At 43.6% G+C, this 22,726-nt stretch overlaps 1 protein-coding gene across 2 annotated transcripts in view; it reads right to left on the bottom strand.

Moving 5' to 3' along the window:
- Positions 1-19,501: 19,501 nt before the first annotated feature.
- The window catches only part of BMPER (BMP binding endothelial regulator), a 244,712-nt gene continuing 241,487 nt past the window's right edge, over positions 19,502-22,726 (bottom strand). For both annotated transcript variants that reach the window (XM_044246349.1, XM_044246350.1), the window contains exon 15: positions 19,502-20,904. In XM_044246349.1, coding sequence (XP_044102284.1) covers positions 20,723-20,904 — 182 coding nt within the window. In that variant the 3' untranslated portion in view covers positions 19,502-20,722. The remainder of the gene's footprint in view (positions 20,905-22,726) is intronic.

Here is a 22,726-nt window from a genome sequence, read left to right as displayed (position 1 = left end):
GGTTGATTAGGTGAGGGCCAACGAGAGGCTTCAATCACCTAGTTAGTAGGTGGCAATGAGAGGATGAGGGACAGAAAGAGAAAGACAGGAGGGAAAGGCAGCCAAGAAGAAAAGTGAGAGACTCCCAAAGAAAGCGTTGCTATTTGGCGAGCTTGTCTGGAGCCAACCCCACTGCTTCATCACTTCCTTTCCCATAAAAAGTGCGGAAAGCACTAGCTCCTGTTTCTGATCTCCTGCGAGATTGAGCTAATGAAACAGCGAAGTGATGCAGGCTGTGGGAGGCCGGTGATGGGAGATGGGGGAGGAGGGTTGGGTAGAAGGGGGAGGGGGAAGAACACATGAGGACAGAGGCCCTTTATAATGAAGCCTAGAGGATAGAGCACTTGCCATAAATTAGTTTCCATCAAAACAGCCTTGTGTGTGAAGGATAATGTGGTTTCCTCATTAGCGGTTTTGTCTGCGATAATTAAGCCCCCGCATTTCGATTCCAGATAAAGATCCCTAACTTGACATCCCCATTCAGCTTAAGGATGGGGAAGTAGGATTGGGGGAAGGGCAAGAGGGGGACGGAAGAAGAACTGAATTCACACTACGTTTTCTGTGGATGGCTGCGATGACAGCTGTGGGGCTGCGGGAGGGCTATGGTGGACAGGAGCACCTTCCCTGTGGAGCGAGCAGGCTCCATGGAAAGTGGTGGGGGGCTTCAGTCTCCCAGGGAAAGGGCTTAAACCCTCAGCTCCAAAGGAAGTTTGGGGACCCCATCAACCCACAGCATGTACAAAAATCAGGGAGATGTCAGAGAATTTCCCAGAGGGCTCTGGCTCACTCCAGGTCAGCTTGCTGGGAATTCCAGCTCTAGCCTTTAAACTCAACAGTTCTCCACTGACCCAGCTCCCACGCTGCTGCTCTCACTCTGTGGGATCCAGTCCAGACTTTCCTCCCCGGTTCCCCCACACTAGTGTATTCCACGATCTGATGGAGGCACGAAGATAATACCAACCCGGCCACAGAGTATCTTCCTGTTCACATCTCACCTCGGTGCCATTCCTCTTTTTAGGACTCGTTTGACTATGTTTAACTCCCAGGGCACCAGTCACAAACTTCTGTATAACTTTTTATGTGGAATAAATGTTATCTTTGTTTTCTCATTTCTCTCCTACTGAAACCAACCCAAGGGTTTATCGTTTTACGCCCATGAGATCCTTTGAAGAGTTTTCCTTTGGGGTAAATACCCAGGAGTGCAATGGCAGGGTCATAGGGAAGTTCTATTTTTAATTTCCTGAGGAATCTCCACACTGTTCTCCAAAGAGGCTGCACCAACTTGCATTCCCACCAACAGTGTAAGAGGGTTCCCCTTTCTCCACATCCTCTCCAGCACATGTTGTTTCCTGTCTTGCTAATTTTGGCCATTCTAACTGGTGTAAGGTGATATCTCAATGTGGTTTTAATTTGAATCTCCCTGAGGGCTAATGATGATGAGCATTTTTATATGTGTCTGATAGCCATTTGTATGTCTTGATTGGAGAAGTGTCTGTTCATATCTTCTGCCCATTTTTTGATGTGTTTGTCTGTTTCGTGTGGGTTGAGTTTGAGGAGTTCATTATAGATCCTGGATATCAACCTTTTGTCTGTACTGTCATTTGCAAATATCTTCTCCCATTCCGTGGGTTGCCTCTTTGTTTTCTTGACTGTTTCCTTTGCTGTGCAGAAGCTTTTGATTTTGATGAAGTCCCAAAAGCTCTCAGGTGAAATTATAAGCTCAAAATAAGCACAAAGTGATGGAGTAAAAAGTGATGTCACAACACATCTATCCCCAGAGGGATATTAGTGAAAAGTAATATTAGTGATATTAGTGAAAGAACATTCTACCTCTTGTTTTCATGATGTTCAACTTATCAAGGAAAAAGCAGCTCTTGTTATGTGGTCACACTTAATGAATGCCAACCCTTTCTCCACACCTGGTTTATAAATTTATTTATTTAATTAAGAATACTTTTAAAGTTTATTATTTTTATTTTTAGTAATCTCTACACCCAGTGTGGGGCTCAAACCCTTGACTCCAAGATCAAAAGTTGCGTGATATTCCAGCTGAGCCCGCCAGGTGCCCCTCCACAGCTGCTTTCTTTTAATTACCAAAGACTTTGTCATTATTGTTCAGAAGCCTGCTGGGGCAGATCTAGGTGCTTTAGGGAGAGATTCTGGTGGGGGGAGGGAACGATAGCATAAGGAAGAACCCCTAATCTAGAAATAAAGAGACTCCTAAATAATGACAATACTAAAAAAAAAAAAAAAAAAAAAAAAAAAAAAAAGAGTTTTCCTGAGTAAAAAAAGCCATCTTCTAAGAGTTAAGAGTGCCTGCCTTGGAGTTCAGGACAGCCATCTTCTCCCTACTTTGGATATTTTCTATATTTTCTAACGACCCATTCTAGTTCACTAACCCTGTTTTCCATCATGTCCACCTGCTTCTACCTTAGAGTTCTTAATTTTAGATACTGATCTCCTTCAGCTCTAGAATATTCAGTTTAATTTATTCAAATAATTTTTATTACTCTGATAAACTTTTCAAGCTTTTCTATTTTAAATGTAGAGTTCCAAAGAACTCTCCTTTTTGTCAGAAAAGGTTGTGGGGATGCTGATCATTTTATTCTAGTCATAAACTGAGATGAATCTGGGCTACTTTGCAAGTTTTGTTAGGCTTTAGTCTACTTCTGATTCACCCTTGTTTCTAAGGTACATCACTTCAGAGCCTTCTTTTTTTTTTTTTTTAACCTTTTTTGTTTTTTTAGTGAGAAAGAGAGAAATTAGGAGCAGGCAGCAGAGGTGGGGGGCAGAGGGAGAGGGGAGAACTCCAAGCAATTCAGCACAGAGCCCAACACGGGGCCCAATCCCATAACCCTGAGATTATGACCTGAGCTGAAATCAAGAGTCAGATGCTTAACCCACTGAGCCATCCAGGCACCCACGGCTTTTAACTGAGTCTAGTGTGCTTGTGTCTGTGACTCTTAAACTTGACTGTTTTCTTTGCACAACAAGACTACTCTTCAGATGTTTTTATCTTATCTCTAACTTTTCATTCCAGCCCCAAAGACCATAAAAAGCCCCAATCATTTGCCTGTCATCCATTTTTCCCTTTCTCTGCTTGAGCCTAGCTGGATGGTCAGCCTCTTGTTCTTGCCCACAATGTGGCAAATGGCCACAGGCCAAAAGCAGCAACAGACTCTTGGTGGTTCTGACCTCTCCAGCCTCAACCATTCAGTCCCCATTGCTTCAGCAGATCCCCACTGCCTTTAAACTAATTATTCCTATACACACACACACACACACACACACACACACACGTGTGTGTGTATGTGTATTTTATTTATTCATTTGACAGAGAGAGAGAGAGAGAGAGATCACAAGCAGGCAGAACAGCAGACAGAGAGAGAGGGGGAAGCGGTGCCCGACTGAGCAGAGAGCCCGATGCAGGGCTTGATTCCAAGACCCCAATATCATGACCCGAGCCGAAGGCAGACACTTAACACACTGAGCCACACAGGTGCCCCTATTCTTATAGTTTATCCTGATTTTTTTTTACTTGTCCTTAGCAGAAAAAAATGGTCTTGCCCCCACCATTCCATCTTACACATAAGCAACATTTCAGTCATTTATTTTTATTATCTTTTCTTTTTCTTCCTGGTATATTTATGTCACCTGAGTTTTTCCAAATTATGTAGCATATCAGGAACACATCCATCTATTTATTATCCAAGTAATAATATGAGAAACCAGCCTACATGCCTGAAGATAATCTGACCTAGTCTTGAATGGGAATGTTCACAATCAATAGAGACTATGGAAATTTTTGCCCAAACAAAGAAACTGTAAAGTTTTGAAATTATAGTTTCTCCTTAAAAATGTAAAGAGTTAAGATCAAATTCTTAGGCCAAGATCTGATGCATTATTTCAGAGCCTCCCTTCTCCTTATATATCAGAAAACTCATGTCATTTGTCCAAGATCAAATAACCAGTCAATGGTGGAGTAAATAAGGGGTCTATCTAATTCTAGTACCTGAAAACACATGCAAATCCAGATAAAGTGACCAGCATCATCTCTGCACTAGTTTCTCAGGGTGATAGTGCAGGGGAGAGGTGAGCTGGATAGGCTTATTTATTTTCTGGAACCAACTGTTTTCTCATTTCTCCTAACATTGAAACCTATCTGCATGCCTTGAACATTCCAAATGTGGATTTCCTAGAGGTCTTCTTCTCCCCACATACAACACTGTATGAAAATAAGTCCCCATGCAACAGACAGAGAGAGGCAGCATCTTGTAGGTACAGGGGAGTCAGAAGTCATACCAGAATACACATTTATTGGGAACACATTTTGGTTAGGTGACCCATCTAACAACCAAGGGCTCTGGAGTGGCACAGTAAGAAATGGAACAGGTACCAGCCTGCTTTGGTCCCATGAGACACCCGGAAAAAGTAGATGAAGAAGGAAAAAAAAACCAAAAAACACTGTTCCTATGGTGGGAGGAATAAAATCTCTGATAGGGGAAACTCCAACCATTCCCTTCTTTGACCATGGGATGGAGATTTCCTTAGAAGCAGTAGCCCACGTCCTGTCAGAGGTGGATATGAGGCAGTTTGCTGTCATTTTTAACATTTATAGATTTGGGCTGTCTAAATTAGGTCGATGGTTGATGTCTATAATAGTAATAGCATTAATATCCCCCAATTTTGGAAGAATAACATGTGCTGGTCACGATACTAAGCAACTAGCATAAATTTTAAATCTATCTTCCCAGTGCAATTAGAGAGCATTACTTCCATTACATGAAATGGAAAAACAGGCTCAAAGGAAAGCTACTTGCCTAAAGTCACATAGCTCCCAAAGTCCAAATGATGAAGTCTATGGCTCCATAGTACATACACTCTTAAATTCTTACGTTCTATCTTTCTACTTAGGATTTTCATAATCCTCTGTATATAGGAAGAGGCTTACAAAAGGTGAGCTGTTCATTTTTGAAATTGTCTGCACATTGATGAGGTTTGTTTAAGCTGATTTTTGAAATCTGTGCAACTTCTGTTAATGTCTTTACCACTTGGAAAAATCACCTATGATCTCTTCTTTCATTGAGTATTATGAAAAGCCAATTCCTCCTGACTAAATTTTCCAATGACTTGACCACTGCAAAGTCACACAAAAGCTCTCTTGCCTGGTATTTTTGGAACCACTCTATCTGACCAGCCTTAAAGGCCCATCTCATGGAATAAAGTCATGTGCTGGATATGACCTGGTACTTCAGTGGTAGAGAAATGAGCAACACACAGTCCTGGGGCCTGTGGAGCTCTAATTCATTAATTAAACTGCAGAATGATAAATATGTATTAGAGAAATGTGTTGGTGCAGTTGGGAGTAGAGGAAAAACAGAACCAATGTCTAAATCAGGAAATGAGAGAAGCCTTCCTTAAAGGAATGCTTTAGATTTCACCTTTCAGCCCATCCACAGAGCTCAGATAGTTGGTGTTAAACTTTCTTCACCATTCCATGGGTAGAAGAGACAGAGTTCCCTTCACCTATCTGGCAAGAGCAGACCCAATAATAGGCATCAATGTGTCCATCTGTTGAGATATTAAAAGTCCCAGGAGAACCTCTCTCCCTTTAAATATTTTCCAGTATAGCTTCATCTACTCACCACATGGATTTTATTCCACAGTAACATATAAACACCCCAGAAGAGATAAGAAATAATACCTTCTCCCCCCCAGAAACTGGCAATCCACGTGAAGAATACAAGAAAGATCTGTGCTATATTAAATACTAATACTCAGTTCAATTGATCTTATTACAATCCTTCCATTTAGTTTTTGTAGGATTCTAGGTTTGTCATACCCCTAATCAGATCCTCCTTTTCCTCACTGTAGACAAAGAAACACAGCTGCACAGCTCGTCTAGTTAATTCTTTTCTTTTCAATTTTTTTTTAAAGAGAGAGAGGGGGCCCACACATATACTAGAGAGCTGGGAGGGTGCAGGGAGGGATGGAGGGAGAGGGAGAGAGAGTCCCGAGCAGGCTCTGTGCCCAGTGCAGAGCCAGAGGCAGGGCTCCATCTCACAACCCTAAGATCATGAGTTAGGTGGAAATCAAGAGTTAGATGCTTAACAGACCGAGCCACCCAGGCATCCCTCCTCTACTTGATTCTTGATGAGGATCAGAGAAACAAAGGCTGTGAAAGGCTCCCCAGGGAAGTTATCATCAGGCAGAAAGAGTAGACTCAGGATGGAGTCAAATCAGGGATGCCACTGAAGGCAAGAATTTATAGAGAGGGGATCTTACAGTCCCCTTACCTCATTATAGAAATGACCATAATGTCCTTTGTAGCATATCTGTATTTCTGAGGCAACCTATACTTCCCAAGGCACCTGGGACCCCCATCCCATCCTCAATCTGCAGCCAAGGGTTAATTAGACTAGGAATGAGACTTGACCCCACAGTGGCAGGAGCAATCAAAAATATTTCTGGAATAATTAGATTCTGCTCTTGGACATCTGAAAGAGAAGTTGAAAGATTGAGTCAGAAGAAACGGACTCCCTAATGTCAAAAGGTAGATTGAAGTCAAATAAGGCTACACTGATTAGGGCCTCTGCAGGAAAACAGATGGCATATTCAAATCAACTATTTTGAGGACAGTTTTTAAAACAGGCTACTTATAAAGGTGTGGGTGTGGGTAGGAAACCACAAGGAATAATTCAATATCTCAGGTCTAGTCACTGCGGACACAATCACCAATAAATCTAAGAAGGAACAAGAGAGGGGCAGTCACTAGAATCTAGAAAGAGTTGTGTGGGCACAGCCTTGTGACCTTCAGTTGGTGGACAGAAGAACTGAGAAGTAAGTACCAGACCTTATTCTGTTTATTCTCTCTAGACTTTGGCCAGCCCTACTAGTAGCCAAACCCAGTCTAAAGCCACATAGAAAGGGAATCCTTCAGTGTAGACTTCTGGAGAAGAAACAGGATGAGGAAGAATAAGAATGCTCGTAGAAGGCAAATGGAGTGCAAGACTAATTAAAAGTAGCCAACTGGCTAAGAATAGCAGAAGAGACAGAGATGCAGAGTTGCCCTAACAGACCATGCAGCCAATGAGACAACAGCCTCAGTTGCTGCTTCCAGAGTATGTGCTTCCTGTACCTGCAGATCCCTTCTACTGGGTCTGACTTAAGTGAGTAATAATGGTTTAGTCAAGCACTATTAACCGATGCTCTACTCCCTGTGGTAGGTGGTTTCAGATGGGGCTCCCCATGGTCCCTGACCCTTCTTATAACACTTTTCCCTGAGATGTGGACTAGGCCTTGGTGACTTGCTTCTAACACATAGAATACAGCAAAATTGATGGGATCTCAGTTTTGACCCAAGGTCAGTTGGGAAGCATAGACTTCTAAACCCACCAGGCTGTAATGAGATGCCTCACTCCTCTATTTGGGTAGTGTTAGAGAACCCAGAGGTTTCTACTCACTAATGCTAATAAGGAGCACCTCTCCAGTGTTAGTGGAGGCCATGTGGGGAGCAATAACAAGGGGCCTCCTCTCTGAGCCTGGTGGTGTCAGCAGAGGTCTAGTGGGTAGCCTGAATTTTCACTCCTTCCAAAAGCAGCCATAAGCTGCCCCTGGGGGGTAGGGTGGCAAATGGAGACCACGCCCCCCCCACCCCACTGGCAGGAACAAGAGAACTCTGTCAGTGCAGTGTTCGTGGGAGCCATCTGTTAGGGACTAAATCATATCCCGTGTCCATTCATACATTGAAGGTCTAACCCCTGCATCCCCTAGACCAACATTTATTTTCCCTTGTTTTGACTCTGATTCTGGTGATGCAGGGTCAGGGGGGTATGGCTGGGAAAGTGGCAGGAAAGCTACAGCAAAAGTGACAGAAGTCTGTTTTTACATAACATGCTATTTGTGGTTTACTTTCAGCTGTGGGGGCATAGCAAGTATCCAAATTGCAGCTCTTTCTCATGGAGCACATCAGTGGATTTGGTAGAGAACCACCTTCTGATACCATCCTAACAAGGACTCTGCACAGCACACCTCCCTGGATGACCCCTTTCATGTCCTCTCAGCTCCTTCTCTGAAGCACTATACCCCTACAAGCCCCATGTCCTGGGTCCAGCTGGAAAATGACCCACTAGGGCTTTCATTGTAAAGCATAGCCTATTTCTTCTCAAACTGGAAAGGGCAATGAGGAAGGCAGATTATGTCTCTGATGCCATCCATTTGGACTCCCTGCTCCCTCCCTTGCTAACATCTGTGTTCCCATATCCCATTGGTCTGGAACTTGTTACCTGTGCTTTGGTTCTCTGAGTAAGGGGATGGGTTAACCAACTGTCTTCATGTTCCATGGCAATGTCTGTTGATCTCTCAATCCTCCTCACCTTCCTCCTCCTTTAGGTAACTAACAGGATGCTTGAACTCAGTAGAATATCTACTTCCTGTGGCCCATACTGCTGGGGCTTCACAGTGGCTAGGGAAGTCATGTGACTCAAATGGAATTTCTGATTCCTGGCTTTGACATTTATTAGCTGCATATATTTGGGCAGGTCATTCCACATTTCTAACCCTCATTGTGCTCATCTTCAAGAAGTGAGGTCTCCCTCAAATGCATGATGCACATACTATGGTTCCAAGAATGCTAAAATCCTGTTAGAAGCTTCCAGATCAGAGCCCCGGGTTCACACCCATTGAAGTACTAATGTTCTCTGGCAAACAAAAAATGACTCCTGTGACTAGAATTTTCAGTTTACTCTGATAGGGACTTTGGCTTCTCTATGATTCTCCTGACACAGGCCTTCCAGAGAAAATACAATGGAGAGAAAGCCCAGGGCATCTGGGGATTCCTGGCTATCTGCTCCCTCACTAAATAGACTTTCATCTGGTCCCATGGAAGGATTTTGTCCTCCTATGATCTATATCTACATTTAAACACATTTCTGTTTTAAACATCCTCAGACCTGTGGGAGCTTGTTCTAAAAACAGTGAGTGGTAAACTCCCCCATATCTTCTATATATGTGTGTGTGTGTGTGTGTGTGTGTGTGTGTATACATACATATATGAATAAAGGTAGAAAAAAAATCTCTCTGCCTACTAGGAATTTATCTCTTGAAAATGACAATAGATTGCCTCAGACTTAAAAACACTTAATTTGTAAGTGATCTATTTTTATAAAGGGCAGAGAAGGGGTGGTGGGGGAGGAGACTATACAATCTCATTAAAATTCCCATGACAGTCTAATGAGAATGGATTGTCTTCATTTTACAGTTGATGAAACAGGGGTTCAGAAAGATTAAGCAACTTTTTCAAGGTCACACTACATGTTAACAGGGAACCTGGAATATAAAGCTAACTTTCTCTAACCACAAATCCCATGATTTTGGCGCTGGCTACAGGAACCCCACTGATGCCACTGGAAATACACAGGGGTGCTTTGAGTAGGAGAAAGAAGACAAAACAAAAACAAAGACTCTCCAAAGTTTTAGAGACAGAAAAGGATGGAAACAGACAAACAATGACCACAAAAACAGAAGAGATCAGACCCTGAGGACTGGGAAGGCAAATAGGCTTCTGGTATTCCCTCCTACCTCTACCCCAAGCCCTTTCATGAAGCTCTGCAACTTGTATGTCACATGAGAGAAACATACAAGCAGCTGCAGGAACAGCATTCTGGGGAGGGGAAACAGCAAGTGGAAAAGCCTGGAAGTGGGAACAACTGGGCAGCTGGAGACATCAGAGAGGTCTGTGGAGAGTTGAGTATCTAGAGCAGAGTGAAAGGGGGAGAGGAGTCCAAGAAGGAACTGATGGGATCAGAAAGGGAGCCAAGAGTCAAAACATACAGGCTTCTGTACATCCAAGGAAGAATTTAGGATTTTATTCCAGGTGAGACAAGTAGTTGCTGGATTTTGAAAGGAGGCAGACCATGCAAAGATAAGAGATTTTAAAAGTTTACTCTGGCCCCTACCTTCGGGGTACATTGGTGAGTGGGGAGAGAAGAGAAATTAGCGTAGGAATGGGATTACACTACTGGGTATTTACCCTAACATACAAATGTAGTGATCCAAAGGGACACATGCACCCAAATGTTTATAGCAGCAATGTCCACAATAGCCAAACTATGGAAAGAACCTAGATGTCCTTCAACAGATGAATGGATAAAGAAGATGTGATATATATATGAAAAGGAATACTATGCAGCCATCAAAAAGACAAGATCTTACCATATGTCACGACATGGTTGGTGGTGGAGGGAAGGGAGGGAAAAAATGAAACAAGATGGTATGGGGGAGGGAGACAAACCTTAAGAGACTCTTAATCTCAGGAAACAAACTGAGAGTTGCTGGGGTGTGGGGTGGGTAGGGATAGGGTGGCTGGGTGATGGACATTGGGGAGGGTATGTGCTATGGTAAGCACTGTGAATTGTGTAAGACTGATGAATCACAGACCTGTATCCCTGGGCAAATAATGCATTATAGGTTAATTTTTAAAAAGAATCATTAAAAGGAAAAGTACAGTTGACAAGAATTACTAAGGAGTAGAATACGAGATGCAGACGGGGTGGTGTCAGCTATTGTGCCCTTCATAACCTCTCCACCTCCTTTTTGTTCTGGCAGCTGCTATGGCAACTACCTGCTGGGCAGAGGGGACAGGAGGGACAGAGGGGGTAAGGGGTGGGGGGCAGTGCACAGCCTGGCGGCGCCTCTGGCCTCCCTGCACTTTGCATCTCCTGCCCTTTCTGCTCCAGGCATTCTGGGACCTGTGTAAACCAGAAGATCCCAGACGTTCACACCGCGGGGGCAACTTCTGACCTTGTCGGGCGGTGGTGGGGAACGGGTGGCTAACACGCCGTCTCTCCGGAGAGAACCCACCAGAAGCTGAGCCCCCGGAGCCCACAGTGGTAAGAGCCCAGCCGTACTCCCTCGGGCGGGATTTCCCTCTTTCCATTTGGCTCTCCTCAATCTTTCACTACTGTTCCCTGGGTTCCCTTCCCAAAATAAACGTCCCCCAAGCGCGCCCTTACCCCAGGCTCTGCACCTGGCGGCGGCCTCCATTTCCAGAAGTGAGAGAAGGCCGGAGAGCCCGAGAGGAGAACGGACGTGGAGCTGGGCCGGCCTGTGAGGCGCAGGCTGGACTTCCAGGGAGAGCTGGCGAGGGGGCGGCTGGACAGCTTGAGTCTGGAAGCGGGAGCACCGCGCGCGGAGGAGACGGGGCCACTGGTCTTCAAGGGTCCCAGGGCCCCGGGGGTGGCCGGCGCCGCCCACGTTCACGGACTCACCCAGAGGACGCGTCTCCATCTCCCACTGTTCGCAGGCCGGTGACTCTTTCCCTGGCCCTGGCAGGGCAGCTGGAGAAGACGACAGCGTGTCCTGTGCTGGGACTTGGGCCTCCCGCCGACGCGGCGTCCTCACGCAGTGGAGCGCTCACGTTTGAACGAAAGCCGGTCGTCGAACGTCAGCGCGGCGACCGCGTCGGGTGGGATTCTCTCCCCTCCACTAAGAGTCCGCGGAGGTTTCAGGGCAGGAGAACAGGGAGGGAGATGAGGGGCCTCTGGGGGAGGAGGAGAGGAGCAGCAGCAGCTGTGTTCCCAGGAGCACCTGTGACCGTCCGGCCCCCAGCCCCCAGCCCGAGCCTGCTCACACAGACGCTGCAAAGACAGGACCTGGCTTTTGTTTTCACTTCATTTAATTTGCCCGAATGAAGACTGCAATTACTGAGCAGTTTATACATTCCCCTGGGCTTCGGGGATGCTGTCCCTGGCAGAGTTGCCACCCTCATTTGGAAACTTCACCCGTAAAAGCATCAGACTCGCCTGCGTAGTATGTGGAAATCTGCAATGTCATCCTTTGTGCAAGGGATAAAAATTCAACCCAGGGTACCGGTTTTAATAAAGCTTAATTAGACCAATTTGTAGTAAGCTGAAGTTTCCACTTTGCAATTTGACAAGCAGCTTGAGCTGCCTTGCTACGTTTTTATGTTCAGGAATTTCTGTATCTCAAAAGGTCGAATGGATCATAAAATTCTCTCCAAAAGACTCCTAAAGGAGTAGTGAATTTCTTCCATTGTGTGTGTGTGTGTGTGTGTTTTAGAATGTCTTTATTGATGATTAAAGGGTGATCTTGGGTAATGGTGGAGTCCAACCCATCACTGAGGTCGGGGGGGGGGGCAGATCAAACTGGTCCCCCTCTCATGAAACTCTTGCCACTAGCTCATGGCTCTCTTTCCAACGGTCAGGGAAACACTTCACAGTCTCCACTACAGCACACAAACAACAACTCAAATTCACTTGGAGCTTCCTTGAGAGAGAAGCCTAGGGATGGCAAATAAATTTTGTATATTATCCTTGGATTGATTGGATGACATTATCTTTAAGACATGCCACAAAGTCGATTTTACTGAGTTGTGCTTTGATGTCATACCCCTGGAATTTCATCCAGGACCCTTAGAAGGAAAAGTTTTGCAAAATTCACTCATACAGCTATAGGGAAATAGTTGAGGCCACCGTTCGTTGGAAGAGGGATGTGGGTCAGGACACAAAAATGGAGAAAATGAAATAATTCTTTCTTCAGTGAATGTTTGACATCAGAAACTGTAGATATTCTACAAACAAAGCAAAACAAAACAAAAATGGAAAGAATGTTTTACAACCAGAAGAAGTTTCAAAAAATGGTTCACAGAGCATGTGGCAAAGAGAGCCAGTACTCTGTGGAGGTAGGGTCCACATTGCCTCTACACTGCTTGGGGCCACAGAAAGTCCTCCTGCCCTCTAAAGTTCTTCCATTCTGATCTGGCACAGTGCCTTAAATACCCACATTAGAAACAGGCGACTGCTTAAAGATGTTAAATGCCAGAAGACTCAAGATAAGAATATGACAATATAAATATGATACCTAAAACTGATAATGCATAGGCCTCAGTCAGCTACATTTTTAAAAAGAGTGCCAGGAAAGAACTAGAACATAATAGGTTGCCAGGAGGGCAGGCCAGTTTGAACAGGGACAGGGAGATGGAGAGAGAAGCCTGGGAAAACTCCATTTAGGGAGAGGAAGAAAGAAGTAAAAATAAGGGCCAGAACTGGAAGGTGAGAGGAAGGAACAGCCGTAGAAGGGAAGGGTCAAAGATCAACAGCTGACAGGACAGCTGGTTTGAACTCCTGGTAGAAGGTGTCCAGAAGCTACACTGCGATCGTTTTCTCTTCAAGGAAGCATTGCCATTAGCCCAGCACTCTCTACTCCAACTGCTGGGATCTTTAGCTGGAAATGCTGAGATCCATGGTCTGTGAGAGAAAACCTTCCCTCTCCTCCTAGGGAAGAAGCATGAACAGAAACAGCAAGGCCAACCAGTCCTACAGGCTCCGTGGACATCTGGCAGGACCCTTCCCCAGGCCTGTACACACTGGTGCCCATGACCTGTGATGGCTTACCTGGGGCACCTGCTCACATCCACGGTTCAAGCACTCAGTGGGACCAGGCCCACATAATCCCTGACATCCCGCTGGCTCGGACCAGATGGAGACCAGTCATCGGGAAGTTTGCTCCTGCCCCCCGCTGCCTAGACATCTGGATGACAGATCACAGCTTTGAAGGAGTTCAGTGGAGGTTTTTAGACGTGGGGACTCTATTCCCCTGTGTCATAAAAGGCTCGTGCCTGAAGACAATGTGTATCAGGCCATGAAGTTCATAGGATAGAAAGCTCAAGACTGTAGTTCACTTCCTTCCATTTGTCTGAAGGCAACACAGATTAAGCTGCATTTGCCTGACTCTCGCACTTCCGTGGGGCTGCAGAAAGGTACACAGGGCTGTCTCTGTTACATGTTTGCTGTTTGACTCACAGCCTTGCCCTGTCTCCTCCCAGGGCTCTTCCTCCACAGTAGAAAGGATTGTCCTCTTATGCTTGAAGGAGAAGAAACAAATGGAAGTCACATGCACTACCAATGAAAAGATAATAAATGTTGTTATGTGAGAAAAATAAAATGTGTATACATTATTTAGACAGATATTTCCATACATTGACTATCACCAAACAGATAGTCCAAATGAGTGAGTTCTATGAACAATATATCATGGAACCAATTTTAAGGAAAACAAGTTTTGATTTGGAAATTGCATTCAGAATGTATGCACTTGAAATCAGTAAATATGAAAATTTTAACATTCAATACATTCTATTGGGTAGAACTTGAAGCCAGTGAAATATAAAACTCCTCAAATTTGACAATTTTTATTTTACCCATGTTATTTTAAGGAAAAAAATTAAAATGTGTATGCCATACTGCTCCTTGATATTTTCCCCCTCAGAGTAAAGGAAATAAATAGCAAATCCAGAGAGAATTAATATGGAAAAAGCCTTCCTTCCCTTGCTGCCCTCTCTATTCCCAAGCAAAAGGGTGAAGCTGATGGGTCCACTCTGATCCTCAGGCATGGTTGGGCATAGCAAACACCGCCCAGCCAAGCTGGACATTCCAGTTCCTCTGGGATCCTCCTCTGGCCACCATCTTTATCTCCTTTAACCAAAACAATGCAACCAGTCTGTGGCCCGAGCTAATGGCAAAGCAAAGAAGGACAAGACAATCATGCCGTGAATTATGGGGGATCTCAACAGAAAATCAAAACTAAATTCACCTGTCAGCGCCTTTGAATGGGGTGGCCTAGTAAATTAAGAGATCCTTGGAAGGATCCTTCCCAGTGCATCTCAGAGAATCACAGAATTAACATAGCCGTGTGGATCCGTCATGGACATGAAATTGCTCAGGCTGAGCTGCTCTGTGAAGACAGACACTCCCCAAATGTCATCACATGAAACAGAGTGGAGAATGGTTTTCAGCATGATCAAGCAGCCCGTCCTATGTCCTCCCTGAGGTTTTTTTTGGGGGGGTGGGGTGGATAGGCATGGCAGATGCTGTGGATAAACCTCTTTTCGGCTTCACTTTCTTCCCACTTCAATTTCTTATCATAGCCAGTTAGTTCTGAGAACAAACTAAGTGAACAAGAGAGTTCCTTAAGACAGGGTACCTCTGATCTGGCTTTTTTCAGGAGGGCAGTGGAAATTCATAGAGAGGATCCTTCAAATCTCCTCCTTCTAGAAGCCTGCAGGTGATCCAGCAGAAACACCTCACATCGCGGGCTCCCAGAGCAGCCAGCTCAGCGCAGGGAGCGATCTGGCCGGGCTTCCTGCTGCCTTCCTCGCCCCTTCATGCCTGCTTCAGTACCCGAGCCAGAAGGAGCTGTTCAGGATCCAATTCTTTAAATTATATGTCGGAACATGGTGAAAATGGCAATATAACAAATGGTATTTACACTTTTGGAGCCAAAGTGAAACTTTTTCATCACCACAAACATTTCCTAAAGCCCAAAATTTCGCTGCTGAAAGAACCCCTCAGAGGAATTACTTAGAAAGCCAAATTCCAGTTGGAGGAAGCAGAGAAGTTTATGTCAGCTTTTAAAGCATAAACTGGATTATGACATAATGTGGCTAAAACATGACAAGATTGTTCCAACCGGAACTCTGAGTAAGTTACATTTTCCAGATATTTTACCTGTTGGTGTGACCAGAGCTGCTGACACTGGTTTCCAGTGTTTGGACCCTGAGCCTCCCCTACTCCTGCCATCAGGCCACAGCCAACTCAGTAAAAGCAGTGGTTAAGAGTGTCTGCCTTGGATAGCCCTATAAAAGCAACCAGTACCTAATGAGTCCGAAAGATGTCTCCTTGCCATACAGGTCAACACTGAAGGTCACACAGAACAGTCTTGCTAGAAGCCTCCTCTTCTCACTTCCTTCCCTCTCTGGATGCTCGGAAGACACATCAAAGATGCTTGAACAGACCCAGGCGCAGGAAGCAAAAAAGGGCTTAGAACAAAATGCCTGAATGTCCTCAAATTCGGCTTGAGCTCCTCCCATTAGAAATCAAGGGGAGTTTGTAAAACCTCTCGGAGGGTGTGAGCCACATTGCTGCAACTCAGGAAAGCTCTGGATTTGTTTTACCCCCAAAGTACCAAAACACATGTTGTTCTCTGCATGCCCAGGCTACCTGCTTATTTTTCTCCTTATCCATGCAGGGTAAGTGCCGTAAACTGCACTATCCCTGCACGCGTGCGTACGCACACACACACACACACACACACACACCACACACACACACACACACACACACACACACACACATCCCTCTTTGCATAGAGCCTGTTGGGCCTAGCAAGGAATAAATAGAACCTCTCTAGATTAGCAAGGCTCAGCTGAGGAGTCACTTTCTCTAGCAAACTTTCACTGATGTACTCCCAAACACAAAACCCCAAATTGGGCTTTCTGGGGCTCCATGGCCAGCTGTGTGCTTCTCTGGTTTACCACAAGTCACAAGACCTAAACTGTGATTGTCACAGTATTAAGGCCCGTATCTTCATCTGAATGCTCAGAATGTCTAGGGAACTGAACCAAACACAACCTAAAGAAAACATCTGGATTTGCAAGAGAAATTTCTGTAAATCTGCCTCCTCCCCCATGTTCCTTATGTGACAGCCTGGCACTCATTTTCACCACCCATCACGCAAGCCACAAACTTGTCTATCCGCCCTTCAAGCTCTTTTTATTCTGGTTTTGGGGGCTAATCGCCTCTCACCTGGATTATCTCACGCACCTCCCGCCTGCCCTTTTCCCTGAAAAATCCCACCTCCCTCCACTCACTGAGACAAAGCTCTAATCACAGAAGTGCTAGTGGCAAACAGCCCTATATTTTTACCCCATCCCAGACAAATGTTGTTTTCTGAATGCACTATGACATAAAGTACTTTGGGAAGTACTGCGCCGAAGAGTAAAACTCAGGCTTCTTGGCACTCGTAAGAGGGCTTCCATTCACATCTTTATACCACATCATTTCCGGTGCAGCCTTGGTGCCTTGTTCTCCCTCTACCAGGAACACGTTTCCTGCTTTGCTTGGCCAGGCTCACTCTGAATTCGCCTCTAAGGCTCATGGTTGTGTGGATTTCCCATGCTTCTCCCCGCCATTCATCTTTTCAAAGCTGGCTGGCTCAAAATTAATCTGAAAGGGAACCGCGGTAAAAAGGGATCTCATGCAGGAGTGTGCTGTTCAATCGGTTTAATGAAGCCCGATATAGCAACATGGCTTTAAAGCCCGAAGGGCCCCCTTAAAGGCTAAACGTCTGGGTTCTTAATTCAAGGTCAACATAATCAGCAGAATTGGTTTCGCTTCGCTTCCTTCTTTGTTCATTCTTAGCCACTTGAACACTCTCCATTTTCAGAATTAAAATCCTGGTTTCTGAAAAGATTTTTACTTCAGGATTTAGAATTGGAAACCATTTTTGCTTGCTTCTGAGGGTTATGTTTGGAGGAGATAGCTAATTAAAATATCTTGGCACCTGTCCCCTAAGGCATTTTCCTTCTCCCACACCAGGAGCTTTCCAGCTCACATCTTTAGTATTTGTCAGATCCCTATTAATGTGAGTGACAAAGAGCAGCAAAGGAACAGAAACTCAACAAGGAAGAGTGCCACACAGAGCTGTTGGAACCATGAGGCTTGGCTTGATTTTATTTATGTAAGAAAAATTTATTGACTACCTACCAGGTTATTTTTCTTAATTAGGGTAATGTATTCATGGGTGTTTACATTATTCTCTATGCCTTTTTATATGTCTGAAACATTTCATAATAAGAAAAAGTTTTCCAGTCAAAATAGGTTAGTTATCCGGTCAACAAAAGCTGGGGAGGAGTCAACCACTGGGCTCTTCTCATCTCATCAGGAGATGGCCTTTACAAGCTGGTGGTCAGATACTCAGGCAATACTCAACAAGTTAGAGGAGACCTTCCACCTGAAGAGTTGATGATTCTCAATTTTTCACCAATAATTTTTCACCAATAATTGCTGTTGTCAACATCCAATATTCATTTTTATTCCAAGTTCAAAACTTTTTGTTCAAAATCTTTAAAATTCCTATTTTCACAGGGAGACAGGAAAGGACTTCCTCTTACTGAGCACAAGCTACATGCAATTGGAATCATAATTGTGCTTGTTCTTCCTCAAGGGCATTTGTCCCTCATCAAATTCAATATTCATAGCTAATAGCATAGTTAAAATAAGGATTTTATACATATAAATAGCGTGATATTAGCCCATCTTTTAATTTTATATATACTGTGTCGCCAACATGAATTACTAGCCTGGGATATATATATATAAATATTCATTTCCAGTTCTCTAACCCTGCAAGAGTTTGGTCTTGAGATCCCATTGAAAATGTATAAATAAGATGAGGCCACTACCATTGAAGCCTTTGGTTAACCTCCATTCTGGTCAATCATTCGATAAAATCCTTGCTCATCTATAGCCACGGCCAAAACCAGAACATGGCAAACGGACCATTCGGCTCATTTCACCATGCTCCCCCATCTCAGAGCTGCCTGCTGGGATTAGTAGGCACGAATAACCCTCTGCCCTTTCTGCCTTCTCTTTTTTCTAGAATTAGGAATGAAAAAATTTACAATACTTAAACTAGCCGTGAATAAAAATACATCACACAAACTTGTAATCAAGCCACCCAAATTGCCAGAGTTGGTCCATGAGGAAGAGTCTTCATCTCCTTCACCATGGTCAGACTGGATCATGCTGGAATAGGGGCTATTAATCGTCACTCACTCCTTGGATGAATCATGAGTAGTAAATAACCATCCACAATTTTCCCTTCTGTGGTCCCTCTTTCATAAAGCGAAAACTCAGTGTGAAATGGAAAGGAATTTAAAGATAATCTAAAAGAATTAAAGATGATCTAAAAAGGAACCAATCAGAAGAGGTCCACTGATCTGCCCTATCCTTCCTTTCAGTACGGGGGGAAATACATGAGATTATAAATGTAAGAGTTGTGCGAACTCCGATGGTCTCAGATCTCTGTGCAAGTAATCCCGTCAGCGGCAGGGTGTCTAGTTTTCTTGATTCTTAACCTTGCTCATATGCTACCCAGCCTCTTTGTGTTACAGATGAGCAAAAGTGTGGCTCCAAATGCTTAAACAGTGTGGAGAAGGTCACAACTATATTTGGAACCTAAGTCCCCTAAAAAGCTCTCTTTCCAAATGTAGCACTAAAGCAATGACCAGGCTACCTTGGGTTCCAGATATTAAGATATTTAGGACCCATGGAAAACAACAACAACCACGTTTTCTGGTGTCCCAGCCAGTCAGTATTACACTCTGTGCTTTATTCAGTTTACTCAAACAGCTGGAGATGTCCCAGCAAAGAATCCAAATTAATACTCGAGCTGTCACGAATGCATGACAGGCAATGGCAACATACGGATTGTCAAAAATTTGGGGATTTGCTCTTCTCTATTAATAGTACTCTACAAAAATTAAGTATTGTTAATTTGTTACATAAAATATGTCTAAATAAAGCCGTTATAAAATTGATGAGCCCAAAGTTGATATGGTTTACTTATGAAGTATAACACAGCACATCTTGGAAGACAAAATACATTGTTTTAAATATTAAGCCCTTTATTGACTACACTGTAGAACATAGTATTTTTAGACATCAGTAAGTTTTGTTTTGTTGACATTTTCATTTATTAACTGAAAACAAAATTCAGGAAGCTCACATGATGACCAGTAGTAAACTACCAGTAAATTAGAGCAAGTACAGAGACCAGTCTTTGTTTGGCCTGATGTTAAATCAACTGGTCAGTAAAGGCTTTCTGCATAATAATTATGACATACTAACAGTCTCCAAATAGCACTGGACTAGGATCCCCTGGAATTAATTAGTGATTTTCATTTTACACATGGAATAGTCACACAAGGTAGATGGCTTACATCAACTTATTATATTTGCCCATCCTCAATTGCTCTAAGATTCAAAGAAATGGTTACTTTCTCATATGTTGTGCAAAAGTTTCTCCAAATATCTGCTCATGCTCAATAAAACTAACATATCACCCAAACATTCTTTAATCTCACTGTGACATATAAATGGACATCCATCATCCACACATTTATAATTAGGTGACTCAAAGAGTATGCAAAGATGGCAAGAAACCATTCAATTCTTTGGCTATGCTCGACTGACAAATATATATTTCTTGGCAACAAGCCAATCGGTTTTGGAAATAATATTGGACCATGACCCAAGAAAGTCTAACAACCTATCCCTTGCTTTCCATGCACCATTAGGGCCTGTCACCAATCACCAGCCATCTCTCTCAGGCATACATTCCTCTTCTTGGAAGCATGAAATGCCCCTGGATAACTTTGCCCTTCTCCAGAGAAACACATTTTCCACTAAACTGCAAGTCTTGATTCAAAGCTAAAATTAATGCAGGCAGGCAATTTGGGTTTCTTAGAAAACTTCTTAAAAATGACAAATGTATGTGATGTTAAAGCCATCCAATATGTCTGCATGCTGCCTTATTAAATTACCAACACCTGGTTTATTTATACAATGATTCCTATGGCTTACAGGTTAGGATCCTAGAAATAATACATGTCTTATAGCAAAAAATATACATATAATAATCCACCTATAGTTTATATAAATGATGAAATGTTTCTGAATATATCTATATATCTATATATGTACACATATATACTCTCTGTGTGTGTATGTGAAGAATCCGCACACAAATACTGCAGTCCTTCATTGGCTCTTCCACTTCAGTGTCAAGGACACCAGGTTCCAAAGTCTTAAGAGCAGAACAAAGGTCACCGCTGAGGACAGAGGACTGGCTTGATGCACCTTCCCTTGTGGAGGACCAAGTTTGCTGGACAGTGGCAGCCTGCAATGCATGGCTTATTGCATGGACCGATCTCATTCCAGTTGTCACAGGTCTTGGCACATCCTGGACCACAGGTATCGTACACAGCCCCGTGCTTACATTGGGTGGCTGGAAAAAAAAAAAAAGGCAGACACGGGTGAGACGTGGAGAAACAGCCAGTTCAGTTCAACCCCAGCCCCATGCCATTCTGCAGCCTCGTGTCAACCACTGCTCCGGCCCTTCCACAGCACAGATGCACTTTTGCATTTTAACAAAGGAATAACCAACCTCCGACCTTCCTCAAACACTCTGGGTATCACTGGCACCTGAAAAAAAACAGTATCTAAGGTCCACCTGTTGGGCTAGTGAACCTCAAAATAAAATAAAATGGAAAGCTTTTTATTCCCAGAGAAGACAAACTGTATATTAGTAAAGCTCCCAGGAAGTCTATGAGGTTATTTGGTTATTAAGAGCAGTCTGAAAAATCAACTCCAAATAGTGCTGAAAGCTATCAAGTTGTGATGAATAGGAATATTTTATGCAACCACATCAATATTCAAATACACAGAATTATACATACAGGGAAAAAAAACCCTGCCAACGATACGTGACATATTTTAATCATAGTAATCAATTTGAGGCAAATTAGAACAAGAGTGGGATAAAAACCAAGTAAGGAAAAATGAGATGTATACCTGGGGAGAGAGAAGTACGTGGCTGGCTGGCCAGAGAATATAAAAATGATGATCTAGCCAAATCACCAACCATTTGCTATCTTTGTTTACTTAGAGCTAAAATGATTCTGACAATACTCTGAGAGTTCCGGAAAATTCATGAATAGATTTGTCAGGAAAAAATGCTGCAAACATTCTGGAAGTTTTATGACATACAAACTTTCCTATCTGGGTTATTTTCAGGGACAGTCAAAGAAGCCCCCGCCCCCCATTCTCATGAAGAGGAAGGTAGAAGAGGGGCTTTTCAAGAACACCAGCAACAATCTAACCTTCCTCTGACATTGCTCCAAACAAAATGAATAGCAAGGCAAGACGATCTGTTGAAACCCCTCTACTACAGCATATGTAGTTTGCAAAATAATACCTCATAAAGAATCACATAATTCTAAAACTGAAAAGTTGACCTGGCTTTCAAGCAAGTGCACCTTAAGCTCAATCTTTCAAATTAGAGATTTAGAGTTACCATGGAACATTCATGTTTGACCATGTCTAACTTACAATAGGCTAGTAAGAGCTCTCTCTGTCCCAAGTTCTGATGGCCAACCCCTCCCTTGCCTCTTTAGGCCCGGGAATGATCACAACCTCTCTGTTATCAGGGAATGATAGAATAAAAAAATAAATAGTCTTTGTCCCTACTTCCTGGCACACAGCTCCTAAAGTCCATGGAATCTCCAGAGTAATAAATGTATTCTGTATGCCAAAGGCATGGCGGGTGGCTAGGGGTCCCTACATAGCTTCAGGATGGGGCCTGGTTACCAAAAAAAAAAAACAAGGTCTGATTAGAAGGTTGCAACTTTCAGCCCCACCACCCAAACTCCAAGAAGGGGAGACGGCGTGGCTACTGAGTTTATCATCAGTGGCCAATGATTTCATTGACCATGCCTGCATAAGGAAACCTCCATAAAAACTCTTAAATGACTAATAACAAGGTTCAGAAACCTCCAGAGCTCAGGAACATATCAAGATACTGGGAAGGTGGTGTCCTTCCTCCACTGGGACCATAACTCCTTCGTCCGGACCCTTTTGCGCCTTGCTATATGTACCTCTTTGTCTGTTCATTTGTATCCTTTATAACAAACCAGTTAGAAAATAGTGTTTTCCAGAGTTTTGTGAGACATTTTAGCTGTTAAGTCTGAAAAGGAAGGGGGATTTTAAGAACACCTCTCTCCCCCTACTTTGCAGCCAAAGCAGACAGAAGTGAGGGTAACCGAGAGACC

Source organism: Neovison vison, chromosome 4 (genome assembly GCF_020171115.1).
Source record: "Neovison vison isolate M4711 chromosome 4, ASM_NN_V1, whole genome shotgun sequence".
NCBI lineage: Eukaryota > Metazoa > Chordata > Mammalia > Carnivora > Mustelidae > Neogale > Neogale vison.
This window is presented reverse-complemented; position numbering and strand designations above follow the sequence as displayed.